General features: G+C 39.2%; 1 protein-coding gene across 6 annotated transcripts; it reads left to right on the forward strand.

The window, feature by feature from the left end:
* On the forward strand, positions 1 to 27,153 carry nlrc5 (NLR family, CARD domain containing 5). Of its 6 annotated transcripts, none has more exons than XM_026365007.1 (55): positions 2 to 102; positions 2,370 to 2,719; positions 3,261 to 3,311; positions 4,101 to 4,190; positions 5,232 to 5,417; positions 5,638 to 5,792; positions 6,411 to 6,542; positions 7,006 to 7,318; positions 8,548 to 8,938; positions 9,197 to 9,347; positions 9,635 to 9,762; positions 9,992 to 10,223; positions 10,333 to 10,574; positions 12,500 to 12,583; positions 12,759 to 12,842; positions 13,024 to 13,107; positions 13,214 to 13,303; positions 13,688 to 13,738; positions 13,821 to 13,850; positions 14,108 to 14,191; positions 14,288 to 14,371; positions 14,580 to 14,669; positions 14,857 to 14,946; positions 15,253 to 15,336; positions 15,501 to 15,584; positions 15,764 to 15,853; positions 16,045 to 16,092; positions 16,191 to 16,220; positions 16,341 to 16,424; positions 16,503 to 16,586; positions 16,855 to 16,944; positions 17,111 to 17,170; positions 17,589 to 17,672; positions 17,774 to 17,857; positions 18,368 to 18,457; positions 18,612 to 18,680; positions 19,106 to 19,189; positions 19,347 to 19,430; positions 19,644 to 19,730; positions 19,840 to 19,899; positions 20,323 to 20,388; positions 20,494 to 20,574; positions 20,659 to 20,742; positions 21,276 to 21,350; positions 21,454 to 21,537; positions 21,701 to 21,775; positions 22,501 to 22,599; positions 22,819 to 22,902; positions 23,593 to 23,676; positions 23,883 to 23,966; positions 24,062 to 24,145; positions 24,236 to 24,313; positions 24,451 to 24,534; positions 24,832 to 24,915; positions 25,115 to 27,153. In XM_026365007.1, the coding sequence occupies exons 2-55, from the start codon at positions 2,386 to 2,388 to the stop codon at positions 25,194 to 25,196; spliced, it is 5,700 nt and encodes a 1,899-aa protein (XP_026220792.1). In that variant the 5' UTR covers positions 2 to 102; positions 2,370 to 2,385; the 3' UTR covers positions 25,197 to 27,153. The 6 variants fall into 6 exon arrangements, with proteins under 6 accessions (XP_026220796.1, XP_026220792.1, XP_026220795.1 ...); XM_026365010.1 differs by having other exon boundaries at positions 18,615 to 18,680; XM_026365008.1 differs by lacking the exon at positions 2 to 102 and adding an exon at positions 109 to 250.
* Positions 27,154 to 27,542: the final 389 nt, after the last annotated feature.

Below are 27,542 nucleotides of genomic sequence, written 5' to 3' on the forward strand. Positions count from 1 at the left end.
CGTTCAAACCGAAACCAAAACTATAGTCCCTGCCCTTAGTTTCGTTTTTAAATAATAGATACCCTTGCTGCAAACAGATGCGGCGCACTACAGCAGTTGCTGGTGAGTGTTTCTTTTATTTATTGGACTAACTTGTGAACGATCAGAGCTTCTCCATGGAGAGAAGCTCGAAACTTTTCTCCCTCCGTGTGCGGCTGACGGGATACGCAGCCCCGCGACGCTCTTTACCTTGAATGACCTCGGCTGTAAGGTATTTTAGGACATGCTGCGTGCTGTCCGGGTAGTCATCTCACTTTCTTGTCTTGTTCAGCCTCTGTCTCGTGTTTTAGTTTTGTAGGAAAATACATATGGTCTCCTATGGACCGTAATTACCTGCAGAACCAGAATGGGTGAAATTAAACCCGTGCGTAAGAACTATTATTACTTACTGAGAGAAATACGCATGAAGCGCTGGAGTGACGCACGCACCCCATGGTTGATTATTCGTTGTTTGTGTGATTTATTAATTACTAATAATCCACCTAAATTAGACTTTAAGTAACTGAATGCTGCGCTTTGATTACATTAAACGAAATTTGATCCAAATTCTAATGGAAACATGAAATGGAAATTAACAACGTCCCGAGGGTGCGAGCGTCGAAAAAAAACGTAGTATTGTTCAAAATGAAAGCAAACACAAAGTCGTTGAAGAATCTGCAACTTTTCATTTTCTTTCTTTTTTTTTATTATTTTTTATGCATTAGTCGCTTGTTGCGGAATTTGGCTTATTGTGTTTCCACACGTGTTTTATTAAGCTTACACATTAAAAAAGATGCACATGCACCGTTTGAATTACAACAGCTCCAGAAGAAGGGAACTCTGTTGAACTCAATATACTTGTACTGATTGATTCATGCATGTCATGTTGAACTCAAGACAAAGCAAATAAAGAGCTCTCCACAAGTAACTGAATTATCATCAACCTTACAACTAGATCTTGCTCTTTGAGTGGTCCAGAAAAGAATTGTGCACTAGTTTTGCTCATTTTCTTCTCTAAAGGAGAAGAATTAGAGCTATCTCCATGCAGGAATAACTCCTTGAACAAACTTCTTGTGAATTTTGGAGACGTGTTGCCGACTTTGACAAAAAAACTTTAGAAAAATACCTCATTAATGTCAAAGTGAAAACAGGTTTCTCCAAAGTAATGTCAATTATATTAAAATAGATAAGGTGAAATCAGTGTTTGCATTAATATTCACACCCTTCAGATCAGTATTTAGTAGATGCACCTTTGGTTGCAATCACAGCATGGAGTCTGTGTGGATAGGTCTCAATTAGGCTTGCACATTATGCCATTCTTCTTCTTCAACACTGTCAGGTTGTATGGAGATCAGGTGTGAACAGCCCTTTTCAAGTTTACTCACAAATTCTCTATAAGATTGAGGTCTGGGCTTTGACTCGGCCACTCCAGAACATTCACCTTCTCGTCGGTAAGCCATTTCTGTTTAGCTTTTGCTGTGTGCTTTGGGTCATTGTCTTGCTGGAAACCAAATTTTCTGCTGTAGAGATGCATCCCCACAGCATGATGATGCCACCTCCTTGTTTCACAGTGGGGATGGTGTGTTTGTGGTGATGTGCAGTATTTGGTGTGCACCAAACACAGCGTCTTGTCTGATGTATAAAAAGCACCATTTTGGTCTCATCAGACCAAAGAACCCCGGACCATGGAGTCTTTCACATGAATTTGTGATTAAACATGAGTTTTCTTCAACTTTGGCTTTCTTCTTGTAACTCTCCCATAAAGTTTTGACTGGTGAAGAACCCGGGTAACAGTTGTTGTATGTACAGTTTCTCCTATCTCAGTTGCTGAAGCTTGTAACTCCCTCAGAGTAGTCATCGATGTGTTAGTGGCCTTTCTAACTAGTCTCCTTCTTGAACAGTCACTCAGTTTGTGTGGACGACCTGTTCTAGGCAGATTTAGACATGTGCCATATTCCCTCTATTACTTGATGATGGATTTCACTGAACTCCGGGGGATGTTCAGTGCCTTCGAGATTTTTTTGTATCCATCCCCTGACTTTGCTTTTCAATGACCTGTTCTCTGAGTTCCTGGGAGTGTTCTTTTGTCTTCACGGTTTAATGGTAGCCAGGAATACTGAATAACCAGTGACTGGACCTTCCAGACAAAAATTTCTTTATACTGCAATCACTTGAGATGCATTCACTGCACTTAGGTGATCCCCATTTCACTAACTGTGGGACTACTCGGGTGAATATTAATGCAAACACTGATTTCAGTGATACTGGTTTATCACTAGAGTAAACTGTTACGTATTGTATTATACATTTTTCTCTGTGCTTGTGTCTGCGTTTGCTTGTTTGTGAATCAGCTAATGGAGTCTGACCATGGATGAGGAACTTGACCCTGACGACGAAAATGTGAACTCCGTCTTGGCTCAGGAATCCTCAGAACTGTTACGCATCCTCACTAGTCAGCCACTCACAGTCATAATGCAGTTGTGCCAAATGATGCCCGGTGATGCTAGGTGGCACGTCGACTCAGTGGCCACCTCTACCTCTTCAGCAGCAGTAACAGAACATGTCAAAGCCGTGTTGGAATACTTCAGGGCGACCAACGCCACAGATTGCCGCACCTTTCTTCAGAGCATCTGTATGCTGTGTGAGAATATCCCCATGCACCTGGAGTCTAGGCTCATGTCAGTGGCAGGCTATGAACACAGTGAGTATGAAGTGGTGTTATAATCTTTGTAAGGTGCTCACTGTTTTCTATGTGAGAGCATCAATTACCTACAGTCCAACACTACCCTCACTTCAAAAATTAGTATATCATATACATAAATTATGAAGGAGTCTCATACACATATCCTAAGATTCAGAAGAGAAAATAGCCTTTTGTGTTTAGGACAGTGTGTAGAAGGCAGGAAAGGTATATGATAAAATAATGTGCTTTTTTGCTGTGTAAATAGAAATGGAACAATAATCACTGGCTGTATTTTTGTCAATGCATCTGAAACCGAAATGTGTGTATGTGTGTCTTATTATGTGGGTGTGACAGCATTCGAAAAGCACCTTCTATTACAGCACATACTGGGCTCGTGGTCCTTCCTCCTATTTTCTGATCTCATATGATTTTTTCTGAAAAGACAAAACCATAACAGTGAAATACCAACTAATGATCCCACCTTACTCATTCCTGTGGAAAAATGTTTTTTTGTTTTGCTGTCCTTGCTAACATTGTGACATTATATTTGACTGTTCAGCTGATGCCATACAGTCTGCAGCCAAAGAACCAGTGTCTCTGAGAATCACAGGTAAACATCTGTCTGTCTATAGCATAATAAATGAGAAACCAACATTTTTGCAGTTCACTCAACTTTAGGCTATATATACTACTGGCATACCAGTATGGAATTTGTGCAGCTGTTTGTGTATTTGCATATTAAGCAAACCCACATCAGAACTGAAAATACCCTTCGGTTTACCTGGGAGTTGGCACAAATGAACATACCATATTTAACTAGCCACCAGGACCTGGCACTTTCTTATTTTCATTATTAGAAAAGTCAATCTACTGTAGCTGTCTCATAATTTCCACTATAATTTCACAGTATATATATACAGCTACATATAACCGTTGTTCAGTTCAACAACAGTGAACCTTTCTTTGAGAAGCTACAGTACAATAATGGTTTTTACGTGAAAGGTGTTTCTTCACGTGAATTTACAGTGGTTTAATTAACTTTAGTGTAAAAATTCCCCACAGTAGCTGCAGCCATATTGGCAAACTAATGTGGCAAAGTGAAAATGAAAGGGAGCTGCAGGAAGAAGCAGCAGCTTGCATCAACATCAACAGCCAGATCATATTCATTAAAATCTAGGGACTTTTCTCTTTTGTTTCATTTTGAGAAGCCACAGCATTTCCTGTTTTTTCTTTATAGTTTATATATATTGAATATATATATAAAAATACTTACCCGAAATAATTTTCAAACTAAAAGTGAGAAGTAAGATGCTACAGATTTACACACACACAAACACAGTTCTTCTTGTGTATAGCATTAGTTAATATAATACATTCTGCCTGTTTTTCTGCACTATAGATGGTAGTGACCATTCCAGTGCCAGTGCAACGGATGAGAATTTGCCTTCGCCGCCATCAGAGCAGCAGCATGTAAAACGCCCACGAATTGGTAGAGCATACACATGACACTTCATCCTTGTTATGTTGCAGCTGCTTGCACAAACCTGGCCCATGGCCACTGACTCGTGTGCAGATCTATTAAGAGAACTAGATACAGGGCGGCAGAGTTACTGTGGCTGCCAGCTTACAGGCTGCACTGCTGAAAAAAGCATTTATCTATTGTACAATTGTTCATTGTAATACAAGGTAACTTTTGATCCTCTCTTATTTTTTAACTTTAGAGATCTGCTGGACTAATCTATGAAAAATATGTTTTGTTGCTGGGATAAGCATGAGTGTGCTAACTGGGCAACTCTCATTGAGACGACTCACTGAAATTAGTTTTAAAACTTTGTATTGAGATATAGGCATTGATATAAACAGTACTAGTTTGTGTTTGCTACCAACATCACAACGTAACCACTAAAAAAAAAAAACTGAAAGTAAAAGGCATGAGATGTTTTCACTCCACAGGAATGTGTTAATTGACAGATTTGAACATCTTAACTATGTTTTAATCATGTTAGCTGTGTTTAGAATGAACCTTTTATATCTAGAAGGAGCATACACATATATGAGGATAAAACTAAATAATGCTGCATTTTCCCCAGCCTTTTAAAATAATATTAGATTGAATGGATCAAATTCTTATAATAAAAAGACTGTGTTTGTGAGTGTGTGTCATGTGATCAAGGCAGAAGTTGCAATAACGCAGTTTGGCCACTAACACAACAAAAACTTCACAGCGCCAGTGCTGATTCTTGTGGCTTGGCGCGTCCCGTTTCGTGTAGGCTGCCATGTTGCTCTGCAGTGTTTCTACAATAGCCCAGAGTGGACAAAAAGTAACAATAACATTCACAATCTTTAGTTTTATGTGCTAAATAGTTCAAATAAATCACTTTTTTTAATCTAAAGTAACTTTATGATTTCACATTGCTCTTTGATGTGGTTGTAGATGATGACATTGCACCCGACAGGGAATGTAGGCCCTGTCCCACTTGCAAAGGGAGTGGTTCGTTACGGAGTGGTTTAAAATGTGCTCTTTCCACAGACCACTGGCAGCAGTACACTGTTGCAGTGACATGTTTACAGCAAAAGAGATGGGAGCGGCTGAGTGAGCATCTGGTGAGTGAGGTCCACTTAGAGAATGTCTGGATCAGCCTAAGAATGTCAAACAGAAGCAGGGACAGACCCGATCAAACCCCAGGGTTTGCAGACAGAGGGAGCAGGACACCAGGTCAGCATGACTTTTTTTACTTATTGTTGCTCTAAACCTATTTGATTATTATCTCATTTTTAATATATCTGAATTTGGTTTCTAAAAGGATGAAAAAAATAAACCCACCAAAAAACAAACGAACAAACCAACCAAGAAAAAAATATTCTATAGTGTGGCATGGTCATAACATTGGAAATCTTGACACTAACCAAAGACAATTTTTTGTCACTAAACTCAGAGCCTGATGGGGATTTCGGATCTTTGGAGTCCAGAGTGACATTGGAGACCTTTCTCCAAGGATGTACAGGAAAGGTGACAGTTGTTGCTGGTCAGGCTGGATCAGGAAAAACTCTGCTGATGTCTCGTTTAGGACAGCAGTGGGCGCGTGGCCTCGTAAGTTTATACGCATTATCATTCAATAGTTACACAAGTTATGATTTAAGTTGACCAGTAATTAACTAGTTTAAACACACCCCCCTGCCCCTGCACAAACAAATACACTCACTGGCCACTTTATTATGTACACCTGTACAATCTCATGCAGTCCAATGCAGCAGCTTTTACAAGATTGTCTACTACATATTTATTATTGAGGTCATAATGAGTGGTGGAGTCGTTCTGGAGTGCATCACAGTAAGAGGTGTTTCTAATGTTTTGGCCACCCTTTTTTCATAAATGAGGCCAAAATGATTATATCAGCTGTATTTTTGGCTACAGGGTAAATGAGCATGATGCAGCTATATAAAAAACAGCAGTGCATCAGCACACAGTATGAGAATAAATGCTTAACTTTTGTAGCATTTCTGGATCAGGGGAAAAAATAATGGGAGGGGACATCGCTGTCAACTACAGTGCATGTATATTAGAATGTTACTGTTTACTAGTCTTTCAGCTTTTTTTCTTGGGTTATACTTCTTGAGAACTTCTACTCTGCCTTCACTCATGTTTATTTTGTTCTGTTTCTTACTCTTCCCTCTGTTTCTTCCCCACTCACTCTCTCCTATCATCCAGGGCCCTATCCCGTCATCCTACCTGTTTATTGTGCTGGAGTTTCGCCAGCTCAATCTACTGTCCCGCCCTCTCTCCCTGTCTGAGCTGCTATTTCGACACTACCTCCCTCCAAAAGGGGGTGATGATGAAAAGGTATGCAGGTACCCATAATAGTACATTTATATATCAGGGCTTTTCTAGTGCTTAATTGAATATCTACTGTATATTTGCTTTTGTAATTTTGCCTTTATTTGAGAGCCAGAGTAGAAAGACAGAAAACACAGGGGGAACAGCTTTCAGCAAAGTTCCCAGGTGGTAATGTGTATACACAGTATATACTGTGGGACCAGGAGCGAGTGAGGTCCAGTGAAAGTAGCATCTCAGTGGCCCTTGAGTGGACAAGGGGTTAAAAGAAATTGATGGATGGATGGAAAATAATCATGTTTTTAATTTTGAATTATGCATGGTCTCCCCTCCTTCGTGTAGCTTTGAGCCAGGCTATGACAGTATTATCAGTAAGCCATGTGTCTAAAGGGTAATTTACAGCCAGCAGAATTAAATTTACATGGGGGAACTAACGTGTCTCTGTCTGTTTTTACATTCTGTGTTGGAGCAGAGAGCCATTATGGACTACCTCCTTTCCAATCCAGAGCAAAGCTGTTGGGTGTTGGATGGCTATGATGAGTTTCTCAACAAACTTACTAAACAAGATATGAAACACATGCTGGACCCAGAAAGCCCTCTGCCTGTTGCAGAAATAATCTCAGGGCTGTTACATCGTCAGCTTCTTCCCGGATGTACTGTGCTGGTCACCTGTCGTTTACGTGATATCATGGATTTGGAAGACATATCAGATAAAGTGGGACAGCTGCTGGCATGGGGCTGCCATGAGGTCAAAGAGTACGTGGACAACTTCTTCAGAGTTAAAGGTAAATCATTGCATTTGTTTAAATTACATACAGATATGTCATTTTGTTATCTTTATAGAGCTAAAATAATGTAGCTTTAATTTAAACTAAATCAGCAGGGGCACTCTGACCCCATACGCAGCACTGTTTGTTCTGACATCTGTTGATCGTGGGGCATTACATTTCTCCCATAATCCCCCCTGTCCAGCACAGCATTTAAACCACCAGGTAGTGTTAACATTGTGGCTAATCACTGTTGTCACAGATGCCCTGCAAGCTGGTTACATACTGTATACATATGGTATCTTAATGACATATTGTACAATGTTGCAGTATACTAAATACTGTGTTCTTTTGTTGTGTAGATTTAATTGTGTTTTATTGTTTTCATTTTGGTATCCAGTTCCAAGTCATAACAGAATTGCAGTAAACACATAAAGATTTGGCTACTTAAAGTATTCACTTTAGGTGAATACTGCTGATATGTTACAGGTTTTATGTAGCTTTCTTTGTCTGACAAATACACCCACTTGCTATCACCAAGCAGAGTAATATATACTGTAAAGTTGCGTGTGCATTATGGGAAGTGTAAGTGGGTCATAGTGTGGGCCAATATTTAGTGTCTCTTGCAATTCATCCAAATTAGAGAATTAAGGTTACTGTGGGTAAATTACTGGTGTAGCCGTTGAATACTATAGGGGCCAGTAGATCTAACTAAGGTAGTGGAAACAAATGGGACAGTTTGATATTTCCTTAGAAATGTGACAACAAAGTGTTATTATACAATTGTTTAAGTAAATAAATTGATTTAATTCCACTTTATGTTGGCAATCAAAATGCATTTAGCTACCAGTAAAACAGACTGGTCTTGGACTTACAGTTCTGACATGAAAAAGACAAGCTGTGAAAACTGGATACTTTTTATGTTTCTTTCTGCCTAATTCGCCTGGTGGCAGTGCAACAAGTTAAAATGAGTTTTTAGAGTGAATTGCAAATGGAAAAGGGTTAGGTTTAGGTGAAACTGTTGATTTGTAGTGAACTTCTTAAATTTTTCTTATGCATTTTTGCATTGCACGCCCACACACACACGACCTCTGCTTAGCATAAAGACAGGCTGAGCTTTGTTGTGTTATATAGTACATAAAACCATTAGACTTTATGTAAAAACAAGAATGATAAAAAGCATCATTTGACAGCAGTCAAACTCTATTTGTCTGTAGGTTTAACCTAATTTATACCTCATCTCTCAGCAAACAGAGCTCTCGGGGTGCAAGCAACACATCTCCTTCTATCCAATCGACACCTCCTTGTGATGTCATCTCTTCCTGCTCTCTGCTACATCTGTTGTATCTGTCTGAAGCATCTACTGCTTGAAACTAAAGAAGACGGAACAAGAGTACAATCTGGAGACAGAGAAGAAGAAAGAGGAAATCTGTCAAGAAAAAAAGCCAAAGGAAATGAACCAAAAGTTGAACAAACTGCAGGAGGGACAAATGGCAGAGCTCAGCACCCTCCCACAGTAGCTCAGATACCCCTCACACTTACCCAGGTCTACATCACTGTCCTTGGTGCGTTTCTGAGCCCTGACTGTGAAAGAAATGAAGCAACTGACAAGACAAAGACCACAAGACTTCCTGAGAGGTCAATATCATGTATAGTAGTAAACATAAAAATGAACAGACACACACACACACACACACTTAATACTGTTGTGTTAGTGTTGTTATCGTTAGTTGTGTAGTTACTCAATCATACCAGTTACTTTCTAGTTTCAGTTTTTACTTTCAAATAATCTCTGATTATATAATCTGCCAATTCAGCTAACTCTGTAGTTAGTTATTTTATTATATTATGCAAATACATGTTGTTTTCTGTCTCATATTGCACTATTGTCTGTAGGTTGGATTTTCTGACTCAGTATCGGTCTGAGTTGTGTGAGCTGGCTGAGCTGGCCTGGAGAGGTTTAGAGGAGAGCAAGATCCTCTTCATGAAAGAGGACATTTCTCAGGATGTGTTGGAGTTGTCAGTCAAAACAGGGCTCTTCTCACAGGTCATTCTTTTATATGTGACATAATTCTACCTGAAAAGTGATGAAGTTAAAGGCGTGCTTCATGTATACCTGCACGCCTCTGGCTTGAGTACCGGTATACTTGAATGACATTTACAACATGGACATCAGTTACCTTTGTCATATTCAAGTCACACCATGACCGCTAAAGAGTAAAACAAACGTTAGAACTCATCTGTGGTTTTCTATACATTGACCAATATAATGAAATGGTGTCCAAGCATATCGTTATTAGTACACTAACATTTTTGTCCATGTTTTCTTGCAAGGTGGAGCTCACACGTGAGGATGGGCTTGTCACCGCCTACTGTTTCATTCATCTGACAATACATGAATTCCTGGCTGCACTCAGAATCATGACTAGTACTGATGTTAGTGACACCGAGCTCAAGAAGAGGTAAGTAAGGAACTATACTCAAAACGGCTAAATAGAACCAGACAGAAACATGCCTGCAGGTGGCTTTTCTGAAGGTGAATGTTTGTGCTCTAATTTAGTGTAATGTTACTATTGCAGTGACCAGGGCACTGTGGTTAGTTTTTCCAGGTTAGGCTGATACACTGATGCAGGCACAGGTCATCTGTCCAATTACAATATTGACTGTGGCCTGTGGTCTTCTTCATTTCAGATTCAGTCTTAAAACTCGCTGGACGACCAAATCAGATCAGAAAACTGTCTTCACCGACTCGCTGCACCTCTATTTATGTGGTCTGGCCTCCACACACTGTACTCAGGCCCTTGTTCATTTAGCAAGGGCTTCTTGTGGAACAGGAGCTCAAAGCTGGGTCCAGAAACGACAAGCCTTTGTTCTAAAACTGCTAAAAAAGAAGTGTAACAGCAACATCCTGACTGGACCAAAGGTAAAATGAAGAGATGTGAATCCTGGAGGATGTACAGTATATATTTACAGTATATGTACAATTGTTCAACACTTTGCTGTCCTTTTTTCTTCCTTGTTATACTTCCCAGATACTAGAGCTTTGCCACTGTGTCCAGGAGAGCCAGGACAACCAACTGGCGAAGGAGGTTGCGGGTGTAAGACCCACCCTGGAGCTGCGCAACATCCCCTTATCACCAAGTGATATTGATGCACTGGCTTTTGTGGTTAACTCAGTGGGTGATAATGGCATCGGATTGGACTTTGGAGCATGCTCAATGGAGCTGGAGTGTTTAGATGTCCTATCCAAGTGTAGGCACATTCACTACCTCAGGTGAGTGGACACAAGCGATTCAGTTGAAAATTAAAATGATATGTTATTTATAATTACTTTAGGAGCAAATGTGTTCTACATTTGACAGAATAATAAAAACCATTATGTATGTCAGTCAGTAGAGTGCACAGTCAAAATGCCAGGTGCACAGGGAATGTGAATGTGAGCTGTTGCTCAGAGGCAGTAAATGTGACTCCGGAAAGAGCGGCTGCTTTGCCTCTGACATTCCTCAGCTGACCTGCCACCTGTCCTTCATACTGTGAAACTGACAGGGGGCCCTGTTTTTTTAAAACCAGGCAAAGGCAAAACACAAGGTCGATCTGTGTGGGCAAAGACGTTGTGAGCGTGCACAGCAGTCTCTTTCCAATTTTTGTGACAACTAACATTACCGTTACAGGAAGTGAGAGTGACTCGTTTTTTCCTCTCCACGTGTGAAATAAACAGAAGAGTGTAACTGCATAATGTCAGTCCCTATTTATAGATTGAATGGATAAAAATGGATATAGTTCTTACACTGTATCTTTAAACTAACAGGTGCGTGGTGCCAGTACAGTAGTGTGTGAAGTCTTCTGGATTGTGGAGAGGGACCATGAGTTGGTTTAATGAAGTGAACCACTGAAACTACTGATTTCTGTCTTTGCCTCTGCACCATTAGTGTGCTTTTACTTTGCTCTTATGATTTATTGTCTCACGTCTTTGCGTGTTCTGACAGTATCCTGCACTCAGAGCTTTATTTACAGATAGTTAGTGGTAATGGGTTGGTTCATGCCAGTCCACGCTGGGACAGGTCTGCAAACTGGATCCATATAGGACTTAAAAATAAAAAAACATATATTTCTTTTAACGGTAACTGCAAGTGTTTTTAAAAATGACTCCAAAGGGTAGACAAAACGATGTTATACTGACCTTGACGATCTTGTGGCATTTTTGCATTTCATAAAAATATCCTATCCTTAAAAATCAGATGGAGCTCAACACTGATTGTGAGGAAACTGCACTACTCGAGCGGATCATAGTTCTAAAACTTGTAATCCGGGATTCAAAACTTTGCTGACTCATGTTTAGAGAATCTGCTGATAACATAGACCCAGGTTGATCCTCTTGCTGTGTGTCTACATTTTACCTACAATAAACATTCTCCAGTCAAGTCTAACTCCTCAAAAAAGTATTTTAATGCATATTATCAATTAATCAGTTGTTGAAGGTGAAGATAGAGCAACAGAGCAGTCCCTGTGTGTGTTTGCTGGTATCAGGTGATGGCACAAAAATTATTAAACAGTAATAAAAGTCTGACTCTGGGAGGTTCTATTTCAAATGCTAATGGTCCAAAAATGAGCACCAAAACTCCACTATGCCACCTTATCTGCATAAACAAAACAGCCCAAACCACACTTCTTCTCTCACACCAGTGCAATTAGGTTCCCCTGGGCATAAGAGCTATGTTTGACTGAACGCTGGCACTGCAGCTGCAGGAAGATAGGGCCCAGGATGTTTTGGTCCCTGAGGTAAAGTGAAAGTGATGAAAGGGAATAAAAATCAAAGATTGTCAGACCAACTTAAAAGGGAATGAATTCCCACACAGTCTGTCCGTTTGCATATAACACTGCACATGAAGACAGTCTTGGATAAAGACAGAAACAAGCCAGCAGCTCTTAAAGGTGCTGTACTGTCCCAATCTGAGTGTAACTCAGACACATGACATTTGTGCCATGTGTTTTGCAAAGTATGCACAATATACAATGTTATGCAGATTATGGAGTGTACGGTACTATACTGTCAAACTGTCACTGTGGGTGGAGGCACAACCATATAGAAGTTATTTTCCATGTGATTAATGACTAAGACTAAAGACTAAGACTTCCTGACACTTTGATCACTGTGTCTAACAAAGCATTGTTACTGCTAATGTTATTTTTTGTTTTCAGTTTTCGCAGTCGCAAATATGGAGACAAGCTGGCTGAGAAGTTGTCCCTAATTTTACCTAAATTTACAACCCTGAGAAAACTAGAGTGAGATTCCTTTTTTTATCATTATATACATATACAAACTGTCAAAGTTTTCAATGATTCTGTTATAATAAACTGAATATGAGACACTGAGGCAATTCTACCCTTATACTCTAATCAGTCCTCTTCTGATCGTCACATCTACCACAACAACTGATTTTGTCATTGTCTTCCTAAGGTTTTGCGGTACCAGCCTGACTGCCACAGGAGCAGCTAGTTTGGCTTCTGCTCTACAGACCTGCCCAAACATCACAGAAATCAAGTATATATGTCAACAATCAATTCCATTGCTACAGCAAATAATAATAATAACACATTCTTGTAGCTGTTGTTACTTTGGAGATTTGTAGTCATCTTACGTTTCTCACAAAATATGATTTCAAAGCCTCAGTGTTGAATACTGTGCTGTATAATGCAGAAACAACTTTGTGCTTATGTTGCAGTCTGAGTGACAATAATCTGAAAGATGAAGGGATCAGATACATAGCTGATATTTTTGCCAAGCTACCCAGACTGACCTCTGTTGTGTAAGTTCTTACTTCTGATGAGACTGCTATTTGTTAGTTACCAAAACAAAGCATCTAAAGATTTTGCTGCAGCTTTTGTTAATGTGTGTGTCTTTGCAACTTGCAGGCTTGGTCGAAACAACAGCTCTTTGCAAGCAGTGGACTATCTCGTTGGCAAAATATCTTCCGGTTTAAACATTCAGCATTTTCATGCAGAGTATGACACACGCACACGCACGCACACACACACACACACACACACACACACACACACACACACACACACACACACACACACACACACACACACACACACACACACACACACTGCTATGGCCATCAATATTTTTGCACAGCGTGTAACATACATTGTAGCACATCTGCACAGCCTCTCTTCCTTCAACACATTTTCAACTCACACTCTCACAATCCTCACATGCTATCCATATATTCTCCCCACATTTATAACCAAAATATTTCATCATTTACATGCAAAAGTTCTCCCAGGGTTTTTAAAAAAAAATAAAACACCAAGCAATAAAGTAAAAATAAAAATATTGTGTTCACTTGTTAGAACTCAAAATGTTTTGTCTTTTTGCAGTGGGATGAAAGAAGTGAAAGTAACTCTGTATCAAAGCTTAGATATGAACAGGTGAGTATTGTGATAAGATAAAAGTGAATAAAACAATACAACTATACTGAATACTGTCTTATTTATGTATTCCCACCTGCAGCCATAAAACAAAGTCGGAACCAACAATCAGGTAAGACATTAAACAATAATGATCTTATAACATATTAACAAAACATTGCTTTATGGCCAGTGTCCTTGGAGAACTTTGCTCCATCTTTGAAGTTAAATTATTGTTGAAGTACCATGACTTTTTTCTTTTTTGGAAAAGATCTTGACCATAAATGACCTTTGAACCGGCTGGAAGACAATGATGGTTTTCAGTGCTGATATGATATGATAATTTTGTGTTTTTAAAAGTTTTAATCTTTTGGTTTCGTCGTTGTCCAGCTTGTTGAACCAGAAATGGAGCACACCTGAAATGCAACAACTCGCAAATTCATTGGCGTGTTGCCCTGCCTTGTCTGTCTTGGAGTAAGTAGCCCGATATAACCTTTATTGAATTAATGCAAATCAAATGCTAATGAGGTGTGTGTGTGTGTATCTGTACCACATCCGTGTAAATTCTAGTTTGTCTGGAGGCCAGTGGGATGTGGAGGTTCTGAAGACACTGACTCAGTTTTTGCCAAAGTTCAACATTTGCAAAAAGATCATGTAAGACTGGTTTTATACGCACTACTCACCATAAAGCACAGGATATAATGACATAACGCTAGTTGCATTCTACTTGTTCCTATGTTTCTAAGTACAATGTTACTATAACGTCTTTGCTCTAAAATATGAAATGTTGTTATACCACACTGTTTAATTTGTAGTGGTTAGATCAGTTAATTATTCATAAACAGCATCCGTCTTTTCTCAGTCTGAACGGCAGCTGCTCTTCAGTGAAGGGTTTGGTGGTTCTGACTGCTTTATTGTCTAACTGCCCTGCTGTGGTGGAGCTGCATATCAGGTACAAACGTGCATAAGATGTAGCACAAATTTCACAGTTTAAAGCACATGCATGTCCATGACTGTTGCCACACCCCTGACTCTGCACATATTTAAACTGTATGAGGTTAGACTTCTAACATGACACAAACACAAAGACTTGAGACAACAACAACAGCTGGATGACTGCATGTTTCTTTGTGTTTTAGACTTCTGTCCAGCAAAGCTCCTAACCAGGTTTCTATTGTGTTCTCTGGAGCAAGAGAAAAGCCTGCTGTTAAAGTGTCTAAGATACTGTGGTATGGATTAAATAAATAATTATTATATTAGAATTCATTTAATTGGTTTGTTTAGTTACCTGTTAAACATTTTGAATTCTACTAACATGTTTGAAAGGTGCTTTTTTTTATACCACATAGCTTACAGGAATTAGATAAAGTGCAGAAAGAGATTATATAAAAAAATGAAATTAGAGCTTATAACCTGGAAAGAGAAAAACTTCCATTGTTCATAGGATTGTTCATGTACATGCACAGGTGTGGGAGGGGGCAGTGTTAATACTCTGATGATGATGATGGGATTCATGAAGCTGTTGTCTTTGTCAGTCTCAGCTGTTGTGGTCTGGTGCCTGCTGATCTGGACAGAGTGTGGAAAAGCTTGGGGACCTCTTGTGATCTCACTGTACTAGAGTAAGATAACACATAAACACACGTTCAACACGTCCTACATTTTGTTGCGATCTTGATCTGGGATTAATGTGTTTTAGTTTTATGTGTAGAGTAGTTCTCTCCATAATTGTACTGTTTCTTGTCTCTTTCGTCTCTGACAATCGCTCCGTGTTCTTTATTTTCAGTTTGTCCCAGAACTGTTTAGGCAACAAAGGTCTGAAGAAACTGGTGGGTGTCCTTCCTCGTCTTTACAACATCCAGGAAATTGAGTAAGACTCTCAAAATGATCCAGTTGCATCCGAAAAGAAATGAATCATAAAAAAATGAACATAAGCTTATTTAGTGACCTCTGCGGTGTTTTGTGTCATGGATTTTGGTTGATGTAGAGGGAGAATGGTGTCGACGTGTTGTTGATGGACAGCTGATCTAATCTGTGTGTGTTTTTCAGTGCCAGTAACAATGGGATCAGCATGGAAGGAGTGTTCACCCTGGCTGAGGCTCTGTGCTCCCATAACAACTTAACACAAATTCACATAAGGTACGCTTTGTTATACATTTTAGACTTTCAATGATTCTGTTAGAGCAGCAGCAGAGCGTTTCTTTCCTCAGTGTGGCAGCCTACAAGTTGGGACAGCAGCAGCCGAAAAATGCCATATATCTTTTTAAAACATATAAAATATGCTTGTATTGTATATAAACACTATTTATATGTTATGGTTGGTTTTACAGAGATGGAGGCAAAGAGCAGGTGATCCTGAAGTTCTGCTCTGACATCAGGTACAAAAACCTTCTCTGTGAAATCCTTAATGTTTGTGAATACCACTACCTGGTTTGAGTTTTTTGTTTGTTTTTTTTTTTGGTCTTTTCTTTTCCAGCAGTGACAAACAGCTGCTCAAGGTGTTCAGGTAAAGTTGATGAAGAGTTAGAGGAAAAACATATTTGACATGATTCTGCCTTGAGAACAGGGATTACCTCAGAATACAGGATTTCATGGAAGTGATTTGTTGTTGATTAACTTTTTGTAGGCTCAACAGCAGCAGCCTCATGCCGTCTGATATCGACTTACTATGCTTGAGATTGGCCCAGTGTCACCCCAGCTTGGAGTTGGAGTATGTGAATTATTGTTTATGCATTCTTTCTTGACAGAGTATTACTGAACAAATAAACAAACATTTGTGTTTTATCAGTTTGTCTCACAGCTCATTGAAAGATCAGACTATTAAGTGTCTGCTAAAAGTTCTGCCGAAGATGAGGTCACTGCAGAAACTCAAGTAAGACACATACGTGAATGGATGGTGTGTGAGGAAGGATTTCCCAGCTTGTACCTAGTTTGTTTTTTAATATAATTGTACCGAGTGTACTGGGAACTTGCAGAAGTGAGAAATCTATTACAAACGTACAAAATTATAGTTACTGTGGTTTAGAAACATGTCTCCTAACCACAGTCAATCAGTAAATGTAGTATTCCTTTTCACTCACCATCGTGATTCAATAACCTGCTTATTTTATTTGAATAAACCACAACCACTGTTTCTTCAGTGTCAGCCACAGCATCACGTCCACCATGGAGGCACTGACGTTGCTCACTTGTTTTACTGTCAACCAGCGAGTCACATCAGTGAAGCTCAGGTACATTGAACTATTGACTATTGAACTGATTTGTCCATCATAAAACACACATTCCCGATATAGGGAATAAATATTTCATTATGAACTAAAAGTACATGTCACTGCAGTAATTGTATTAATTAGCTGTTGATATCTGTCACTAATGTTTTCGTTAACTCTTCTTCAGTCCTCAGAGTGAATCCTTCATCTATTTTGACAGTGTAAAAGCAGAGCAAGCCAGCTGCAGGTCTGTGATCAGCAATATGGAACTCCGATTTTATTTTTGACTTAATGCCCTGCCAAATTTACATTTTGAAGAATATAACTATAAATACTATAATAAATTTAGAGCAACCAACAGATGTCAACCACTGAGGGGCACATGCACAACAGATTATGATCACTCACAGTGGAGTAAGAAACTGACTTGACTGAATTGACTAAGCTATTATGATATGTTCATTTAAAATACATTTAAAGGACACCTGAATAAGATATTGTCAAGCTATTCATCTGCCTGTTTTCTGTCTTATTAGCCCACACACGGGGCTTATTAAGTCACAACTTTGTTACTGTTACATGTAGCTACAAAAACTCCATTTATTAGGCAACATGACTTGTTTAGGAACACCCTAACGAACTGTATGTCTGTCTCACATACACAGGTTAACTCATTTTCACCTGAACAGTGACAACTTGGAGAGGCTGCTTGAGATCTTACAGCCTGGTCCCACAATTTCTTACCTGGAGTATGTGATGCACACACGTCTCCACGCAGTATATTAGCACACATCCATGTACACATTTAAAAACCAGTACTTTCTTATTGAGCTCCTTCTTTGAACTGCAGTTTATCAAGTAACCAGCTGGAAGACAAAGAAGTGGAGCGTCTTGTGGATTCTCTAACAAGCCTTAAAATCACAAGCTGTCTCAAGTAAGATACGAAACCTTGATGCTTAGCACTTCAGTTGATTAGGAACTGCTGAAAAGCACAAAGCAAAAAATGAAACTTAATGGAAATGTTGTTAAAATAGAAAACATGATTCAGTTTATTCCCATTAGAAAAAAAATTGTTCTACTTTGTGAGCCTTTATTTTAATTTATTTATTTAAAAACTTGTACGCTAATATTTTTTAAGTTAATTGTTTAACAAAAACCAGCTAGTTTGGCTAGTCAACTCCCTTATCACAGTAGGAACAGCATGGACATACAATGGCTTTTAGTCTTTATTTGATATTGTAGAGACAGGAAACAAGGAGTCAGACTGTTAACGATGAGGTTTAAATCACAAAGTCTTGACAGTTCCAGTAAAGCACATCAGCTAAGCCAGCCACAACCCTGGTAACCCTCGTGAAGTATTAACACCTGCATTTTACCTACTCCGACATGTCATCATAGCTTCTATGAAAAGTATTTCTCATCTTTAATGTGTCTTCCTCCACAGTCTCAGCAATAACAGCCTGACTCAGCAGGGTCTGTTGGCTGTAGCCGGCACAGTGTCTACCTATGACAACGTCTCTGCTGTTGAAGTCAGGTGAGTCTTTGCACCGTATAGAACAAGAGAGTGAACAAGAGATGAAGAAAGACGACAAAAGAATTAAAGGCTCTGCTAAAACTATAAGAATTGATGAAGTCTTCTTCTCTGTTTGTCACCTTTTCAATGAACTTGTCCTGCATATGTGTGCTAGTAGTTTGGGAGCAGAAAAGAGATGTCTCATCTTTTTGAGAGAATATGAAGGCTGTGAAAAAACACTGAGGTAAGACAAAAATCCATAATCAGTAAATAAGTACTATTTTACTTGAAGCTGACAGTGACCAATGTAAAGGTTACAAAAAAACTAAAATATCTACCGAAACATTTCATACTAAGGCTGCACTCGGAAACATTCAACCAACTTTTGGCAAGTAATCAGACACAGGAAGTGGTATAGTTAGGTGTCAGCACCAAAACAAGCACGCAATTTACCACACATGGTGAAACAGTCGCATTGAGAAACATCAGCTCTGAACTGTCTTTGCCGGAAGCGATGGCCCTGCCTGTTTCCTTGCTGGTGTTTGTAGTCTGATAAAGTCATTTACAGGTTTTTGCATGTCATCTACTGGGCAATATATGTCTTTAGAAAATCCTCATTCCCCATCTTTTCTGACTCTATTCTATCTCTATTCTAACTCTGTCTTCCAGTGTTAGAGAAAGCAGTTTGAACCGTGAACATCTGGTCAGATTAGCTGAGATCGTGTCTAACTGCTCCAGACCAACCAAACTGCTGTAAGTACATCCCCATGTTTAGACCAGATTCATCATATGACAATTATAGCACGACTCTATCTTCGCTGTTTTTGTGGAGGTATTTGTAATTTCCGTGTTAGTCACAGATGATGATCATCTGAAAGTCACTTACGTTTACTCTGTGCTTGGTCTGCAGGTTAAAGGACAATTCATTGCAGCCAGGGTGGATTGAAGACTTTGTGAAGCTGCTGAACAGTGGTCAGAGAGGATGCAGTGTCAGGTGAGGAGGAGTGGATGTTAGTAGATGTTGCCTGTGCCAGTGTCCTTCACAGCGTATTTGAGCATGTGCCTGTTATTGTGTACAGTTCACACAGGCTCAAGTCTGATTGGTAGTATTAATAAGGTGAAAATTAGCAAACCCTTTTTTAAAATACAACCTCATTTCTAGTCATGGCTTGACATGCCTCAATTAACAATTTAACTTCCTTGTCAGCATTGAGGAGGGCTGGATCAGAGCAGAGGAAGCTGTGCGTTTAGTGCGTTGCTGTCTCAAGCTGAATAACAACATACAAACTATCAGGTGAGATATGCAAATATGCACAGGGGATCTGACGTGCTACATGCACTAATGTTTACATATATTCAGACTATTGCTGTGAATAATACTTTCAAATGTGTTTATTTTCCAGAGTGCACCACACCACACTACACTTGTCTCTGTTGAAGTCTACTGAAATGACTTCAGTCAGGTAATGAATACCAGATTGATCAGATTTTGGAAAGGATAACCATAATCCTGCAAGTGAGACACATACAAACTATAATCTAAATGTAATTTCAACATCTGTAGTGTCCTGTAGTTCAGCAGGTAGTTGAATTTTCTTCATACAGTACATAATCACACAGGGTACTTGTTTTATTTAAATATCTAACATAACAGCAAGTGATACACAATGGTTATTGCAGGGCCATTGTCCTAGTGGAATAATTCCAACTTCATGTCAGGGTTAACTAGTGGGAATACACATTCACTTCAGCATTATCAAGGCAGTGTTTCCTGTAATTCAAGTCTCCTCTCCTCTCCTCTCCTCTCCTCTCCTCTCCTCTCCTCTCCTCTCCTCTCCTCTCCTCTCCTCTCCTCTCCTCTCCTCTCCTCTCCTCTCCTCCTCCAGTCCTGTGGACCAGCTTGCACCTATGATAAGCACCATCCAGATGCATCCTCTGCTGACAGAGCTGGAGTGAGTCCCCTGTGTTTTGTGTATAAATGTGTGTGTGTATGTTTTGTGGACGAAACTCATTAAAAACACACAAAATCCTCTTTTCCTTTTTGTCATTATTCACAGTTTTTCCAACAGCCTGGGAAAAGAGGGAGCTGAGTTTCTTTGCTCCCTTTTGCCCTCGTTGCCAAATCTCACTTCTCTCAGGTTGGAGCCTTTTTTCCACATTTTACACTTTTAAGGTTGACCTGAGGATCTAGCATGATAAGTATCCTCTCTTGTATTTTGCAGTATTGGATCCAAAGAGACTTGTACAGATGCGCTTGAGAAGCTGGCAGAGGTTTTGCTGCAGTCCACAACGGTTCAGAATTTAACGTGAGCAGCACATATGCAAACACTTATCAAGAGCATTTTTATTCTTTCTTACACTTTATTGTCTAATTCAATAGCACTTCTCTATTCTTGTCATAATATACATATTCATGTAGTAAATGTTGAACCCCAGTCTCTGACATGGAGGGCAGCCACTTCTCCATAATATAAAAACATCAGCGTGCCAGATTTGCCTGTGAAAGAATCTTGAAATTGCAGCAGCCAATAACAACACAGAGCAGTCATTGATTTGTGACACTCTGTTTATGTGAGTTTGTGCCAAAAGAAAGTGAAGAATTAATGACTGCACCTTCAAATATAATTAAGATATAGGTGTGTTCATAGGAAGGTATGAGGAAATCTATGTTCTCTCTGTTTTTAAACTATGTATCAGCTTAAAGTCGTATTACACTATTGTTCTTCATAGTCATTTTGTGCATGTTGATAAAAATGAATACAGCTTCAATGCTGCCTGGCATGTATTGTAGATTAATGTAACAAACGTACGAGATAATCTTCCTCTCTTGCTGTATCAGTCTGTCAGGTCATGTGATTGGAGACAGAGCAGCTGAGATGATGACCAGAATGTTTCCCCGCCTACGATCACTTAAGTAAGGACTTAATATACGTTCATCATCTTTTTGTGCAAAACAAAAACTACTGGTGAGGAATTTGACAGTTGATCAATAATAACATTAGACTTCTCTTCTCTAGTCTGTCTCATTGTGAGTGTTCAGCGACTGGAAGGCTGCAGCTCGTCCAAGCACTAGGACAGTGTGTCAGTCTGGAACACCTATGGTAAGACAAACACACACGTGTATGTGAATGAAGGTTCACAGTACAAAGCTTTCTGAATGTAGAAAGAGTGGTCTCTATAATGTTTTGACGTTCTAAGCTGGTCTTCATGACTCAGTGTGACACTTTTATGTGCTTATGTGTATGTTTCTGTGTGCACCCCAAGTCTGGACCTGGATGAAGACAGCACAGTGTGTCTGGCACGAGCATTAAGGAATAACAGTTCTATACGCAGCCTTAAGTAAGAAACACTCTCTACTCTACTGTATTAGTCTCATTAAGACTTGATGTATCCAGCCCTATTTAAGAGGTGTTGGCATAACTTATTACAGTTGTTTATAAAGATGTCACTCTAGGGGACAATGTATTCTTAATCCAAATGCTGAGCTTCCAGAGCTCTTCTTATAGCTAATAAGTATTTATTTATGGAGCTACCTCTGCAAAGCAATTTAGGCAGACATCTTTACTTTCACTGCTGTAGTAGCACACATATCCAGCACCACTCTAACAATTTGCTCTATTTATGATGTCATGAACACTGTTGCTGCCAAAAGTGCCGCTTCATTTCTCACATTGGAGCCACTGTTGTTGCAGCTTTTCATAGCAACGTGTCATCAGTTCCACATAAACCTCATCATAAAATAGTAGGCTCTAATCCAACCCCCCTCCAAGGGAACCGTATCATTCCCTTGGGGGAGGGGAGAATACGGGTGGAATATGTTCTCTCATAGTGGGAAACTGTAAGTGAGCTGCAACACTGGATCTTGTTTATACGAGTCGTTTATATATATACATATATATATATATATATATATATATATATATATATGAATACACATGTTTACATGGTTGTAAATCCTCAACATCACACGTAGATATTGATATCAGCTTCACACAGAGCCTTTCTATTAGTTAACCAGTTGATTTAACACTGTGTGTGTGTGTGTATGCTCTTGTGTGAGCCAGGCTGAACAAGATTCGCACAGCGATGGGAACATCGGAAGTGAACGATGTGCTCGACCTCCTAGCTGCTATGGAAGGACTGACACAAATGGAAGAGATAGAGTGAGTGTTTTTGAGGGAGGCGCCTCCTTCTGACCAATCAGTGAACTTCAGACCCTATTTCACATACTGATGTCCACTATGGATGACAGCGAGTCAAAAGAGTTTCATGCTTCAGCTTGCTTGATTGCCAGTGGTTCCATATTGTAGCTTTATCCTGAGCTCCGTCTGTTTTTAGTCTGTTGGTCGATGTTGGACATGCTGTTTCTCTTGTGGTTTCAGGTTAGATGGATGGAGGATGCCAGTTACAGGAGTAGAGCAGCTGACCAGACTCCTTCCTGTCTGGAAAGAGCTCAGGAAGATCAGGTATGACAGGAAAGTCTTATGATTACACAAGTGTCTGTTCCTTTATCAACAAATTAATATTAATGTACTGTGTGTTGTTATTATAAGTGCACCAGTGCGTAACAAGTACACTTTCTTTTCCTTAATGTTTTAACTGATGAAATAATCTCCTGCCGTGGCTGCTGTGTTGGCACTTTTAACAGCCAACAGCGCAGTTGTTTGTTGTATAAGTTGCACCCATAGATTGGTTTTCCCTCTGCGTAATCATATTGCTGTAAAGTATAAGTCATGAACATACCAGTCATTTTATTAGACTATCACCACTTTCTTTATGGGGAACAGCTGTTCCCACTTGGCATCGGGTTCCTTCTTTCCAAGGCAATGACTTGTGACTTTCTTTTGGCTTGATGAATAATGCTGTTGCTGTATTGATATGATATATTTATTAAGTTTTATTGATGTATTATACGGTGTCTGTCCTGCAGCTGCAGATTGCTTTAATTACAACTACTGTGTTTTGAATTAGTATGTGGCACCACCCAGTGGTAGTGCTGAAGAATATCGCACATAGAAAAGCACATAGAAAATACAGTGCACTGTGTTCATTGTGGCTTTAATGTTATTTTCAAAAAATATCTTTCCTATTATAATTTCCAACTACTAAGACTTTCATAAAATAGTTATGTTTATCTCTTTGTGTCCATCCTCCAGTCTTTCAAAGAACCTTATCGTTGACCAATCAGGAGACAAGCTACTGGAGGCTTTGATCAGCTGTTGTCATCTGGAGGAGCTCCAGTAAGGATATGAGATGATGGTTTTTGAATTTTTGATATGTATTAATTCACATGTCCACTACCTATACTGTATGTCATCAAGGGCATGTAGTATAGTTTAGTGTTTCCAATTTCTGGTTCATTAGGTTGGTTGAATTTTGTCTAAATGCTCATGAAAAATTGTATCTTCTGAGTGAAGAATTAAAAACTGTTTGTGCTGTTGTTCAGTCTGTCCAGAAACCAACTTGGTGATCTCACAGCTGCAAGGATGGCCTGTGTTCTGCCGTCACTGGCACACCTCGCTGTGTTGGAGTGAGTTACACACACTTTATTGACTACATTAACTATACTTGTTGGGGTTGTCTGAAGTTTATGTGCTTCGTGCCTGTACTTGTCTGTGTCCTCAGTATTTCAGAGAACAGAATTGGATGTGAAGGGTCAGTGAGTTTGTCCAAAGCAGTAATGTGCTTGAGGTACCTCACCAAGATCAAGTAAGCTCTCATTAGCTCCTATTGTTTGGAGACTGACCAAACTAAAACATGGCTAGATTGAGCGATTGTTTTTTCTTATTGTCTTTTCAGTCTGACCTCGGTTGGGACCTCAGAGCTGTGTGCTGTAGCAGCCAGCCTGACCAACTGCCCCCTCATACAGGATGTGAGGTAAGCTTAAAAATGGTCCTATCCTCACAATGATTTATCAGCTTTCTGGTGTGATACAGCCTGAAAAGCCTCTTTATGTCATGTCCATGTCATCACTGCGTGTATTTATGTATTTACCTGCCTCTCTCTCTGTTTAGCTTTGGATGGAATAATTGTGGTGATGAAGTTGCACTGGAGCTGGCCAAAGTTTTACCTTTATGCCAGAAGTTGACCAGAATAGAGTGAGTTGATTTAAACACACAGTCCACATTGCACTTTAAGTAAGAAATCTATCATGTTGCACACTTCTCAAAGTGTTGTTGTTATTATTATTAATGAATTTATTTATTTTTTATTTTTTAAGAAATTCAGTATATTTCTGTGTTTTTGTGCAAAAGACAAAATACAAGATGTATTTCTCAGCTTGCACACGACCAGCCTCCACCTGATTTCGTGTTTTGTTCCTTGCTTTGATTTACTTGCCCCAACCCACACATGGACATATGTAATATGTATATGTCTATATTTATTTCTCCTAGTCTGGAGTCTAACAGCGTGAGTGTTGTTGGAGCAGAGGCCCTGGTTAAAGCTTTACAGTCATGTCCTGCTCTTCAGCTCATCAGGTGAACATGCTCTCATAGTGTCTCTTAGACAACGTTTAACTTATACACACATCTGTGTACAGTACAGTAGATGTTGTGTTTATCATCTACACATCTGCTGATAGCACCATCCCTCTCTTTTGTCGCCTTTTTTTGACTACAATTTCTTATACAGTATTTTGATTCTTTTAAATATATGTAACAAGAATTACATTTTCAGGCTATGGAGGAACAAAATCTCTACCTTTGAAGCCCAGAGGCTCACTGACATGGACAGGAGGCTGAATTTCTCCTCCACCTAATCTGTGTTGCTGAAAAGTGGCGGTGCCGTCCACTTCGTGACTGTCTGCAGAGGTAAATCACTTCTGTAGTGCAGCGTTACTCGTTCCACAACTGAACGTAAACGTGTTCTCCTCAGAAAGAATGAGCAATAATTCAGTAATAAGTTATTAAGTTTTCCATTGCTAATTATGTGCTTCAGTTTGGGATCAGTTGGATATGACTGTAGCAGCTGGTGCAATTAATGATACTATAAATGAAAAGACCACCATGTGGTCAACTATAGGACATAGAATACATAGAGTACTGTATAAAATTGCCATACCTTTTGGTAATTGTCTGTTTTTTTCTAGGTTGTATTGAAATACATATGCAGAGTTGAATGTCTTTAAAGAAAGGAAAGCCTGTATTTTAGAGCTGATTATAATGTAAGACTGTGCTCTTTTTGGCCTCTAGTTTCACAGCTGTAAACTTTGAAAGTGTTTGTGAGCCAGCAGCGTGGCAGTATTCATGACACATGATGATGGTCCACACTGAAGTGTGGTGCTGAAGGAAAATGTGTATATCCATGAACCCAAATTTTCAAATGTTCATATATTGAGAATAGAGACATCAGTAATACCAAAAACCCTAAGCCCACAAAGGGTTAGTTAATGTTGAGGGGCACCACAGATTAATTTAAAAAGGGGGCAGGAGCCCCCAGAGCCTCTCTCGCTGCATGTGCCTGGTGTTAGGACCATTGCAGCTGTAATGGATGACTGACAGACACATTGTTCTTTTGTTATCTGCAAAGTCTCTGGACAGACTGTTATTATATGATAACGCCAGGGTAAAGGTGGATCAAGTCAAGAATAATAACTAAAACACTGTAAGAAAAACATTTCAAACTTGTCAAAAAAGCTTGAAGGATTGTATTTATTTACCAAAATAAAATACCTAAAGTTACCAACAGAGATGGAAAATGATGAGAAAGTGAAGTAGCTGCGGATTTTTTGTACTGATTATGGATTTGTTGAAGATTAGTTTCTGGTCTGTAGCAACTGAACATACACAAATGGAAGTTTAATGCATGAAAAGGAGTTTGTGCCAATAAATGCTTTTTAGTTAAACAGACTCCTTAAGAAACAAAATACTTAGATGAAGTGTTTCTGCCCGGAGCTGTTTGTAAATGTGAAGTGATTGTCTGAAGACTAATGGGGTGAAGTTTTACAGGCACTGAACCCACAAAGCTCATTATTCGGTCTTATTAGTGGCATCTATGCACCTTCTATCTCTGTTGTTTCCACCAACACAAACCACAGTGAAACTAGAGGCCGTGACACAAGTGCTCGATTTCCAGCAGGTTTTCCTGTGAATTAATATTTACTATTTATATTTCGGCGCTGACACACTGAGTCACTTTGCACTGTAAAAGTGTTTACAATAATTGGAGGCCACATGGGTGAAAACACAACAATCCACAAACTCACACAGAGAATGAAGAGTTGATTTGGAGGACTTCCTCTTTATCTGCTCTGATGGTCATTTTAGGTTGTGGTCTCTGTCAAATTTGCGTATTTATATCTGATCTTATTATGCAAAGGAATTTTACATTATTTTTACAATATTTATTAAGCTTTTAAGACATTTTGTAATGAAAAGGGGTGATACCACACATCATGGAGTCATGTAGTCACTACTGATGTTGATGGGTTTTTTTTTTTTGTTTTTTTTTTAAGTTTCTTAGTTTGTTAATGTTGCTTTGAGCTGGAAGGCTAATGCACCTTGTTTCCTTTCCTCTATGTGCTGTTATCCACCTTTTGCGGCTCACTCAGTTTAATAATAAACTAAATTAATAAACTTGCAAAGACTGAAATGCTCCAAAACAAAGTAATCTGTTAAAAAATGACTTTTGTATTCAGGTTTATTTGTGAGTTCCTTGACTTTCATTTATTCTGATTTGCACTGAGATATTTGACAATAAAAACAAGTCTATATTAAGTTTTGGCTTTTATTAGCATTTTAAATGCTCATGTTTCTTTTTCACTTCTTTTTATTATTTCTGTGATTAATAGTTGTGGAATTAATAATTAAGTATTTTGTACAATTAGCGTTGTTGTTCATTTAGTTTAGTTGGCACCTGTCTCACAAGAGTGGACTTTTGCTTCATTCTGACTCATGTCAACAAGAGCAGCTGATGCGACAGCTGTGCCTGTCAGTGAAGATGCAGCCAAACCCTGTGACGACTCAGAACAAATTCATTGATGTTCACCTGGCACTCCCGAAAGGATAAGATTGTTGGTGCAGTTGCTTCAGCTGCTTTCATGTATTATTGTAATCAACTTCAATTTCATTTTCTTTTCTGGTCTGAAGAGTCAGTTCAACCTCTA

The sequence above is a fragment of the Anabas testudineus genome, chromosome 6 (assembly GCF_900324465.2).
Source record: "Anabas testudineus chromosome 6, fAnaTes1.2, whole genome shotgun sequence".
NCBI lineage: Eukaryota > Metazoa > Chordata > Actinopteri > Anabantiformes > Anabantidae > Anabas > Anabas testudineus.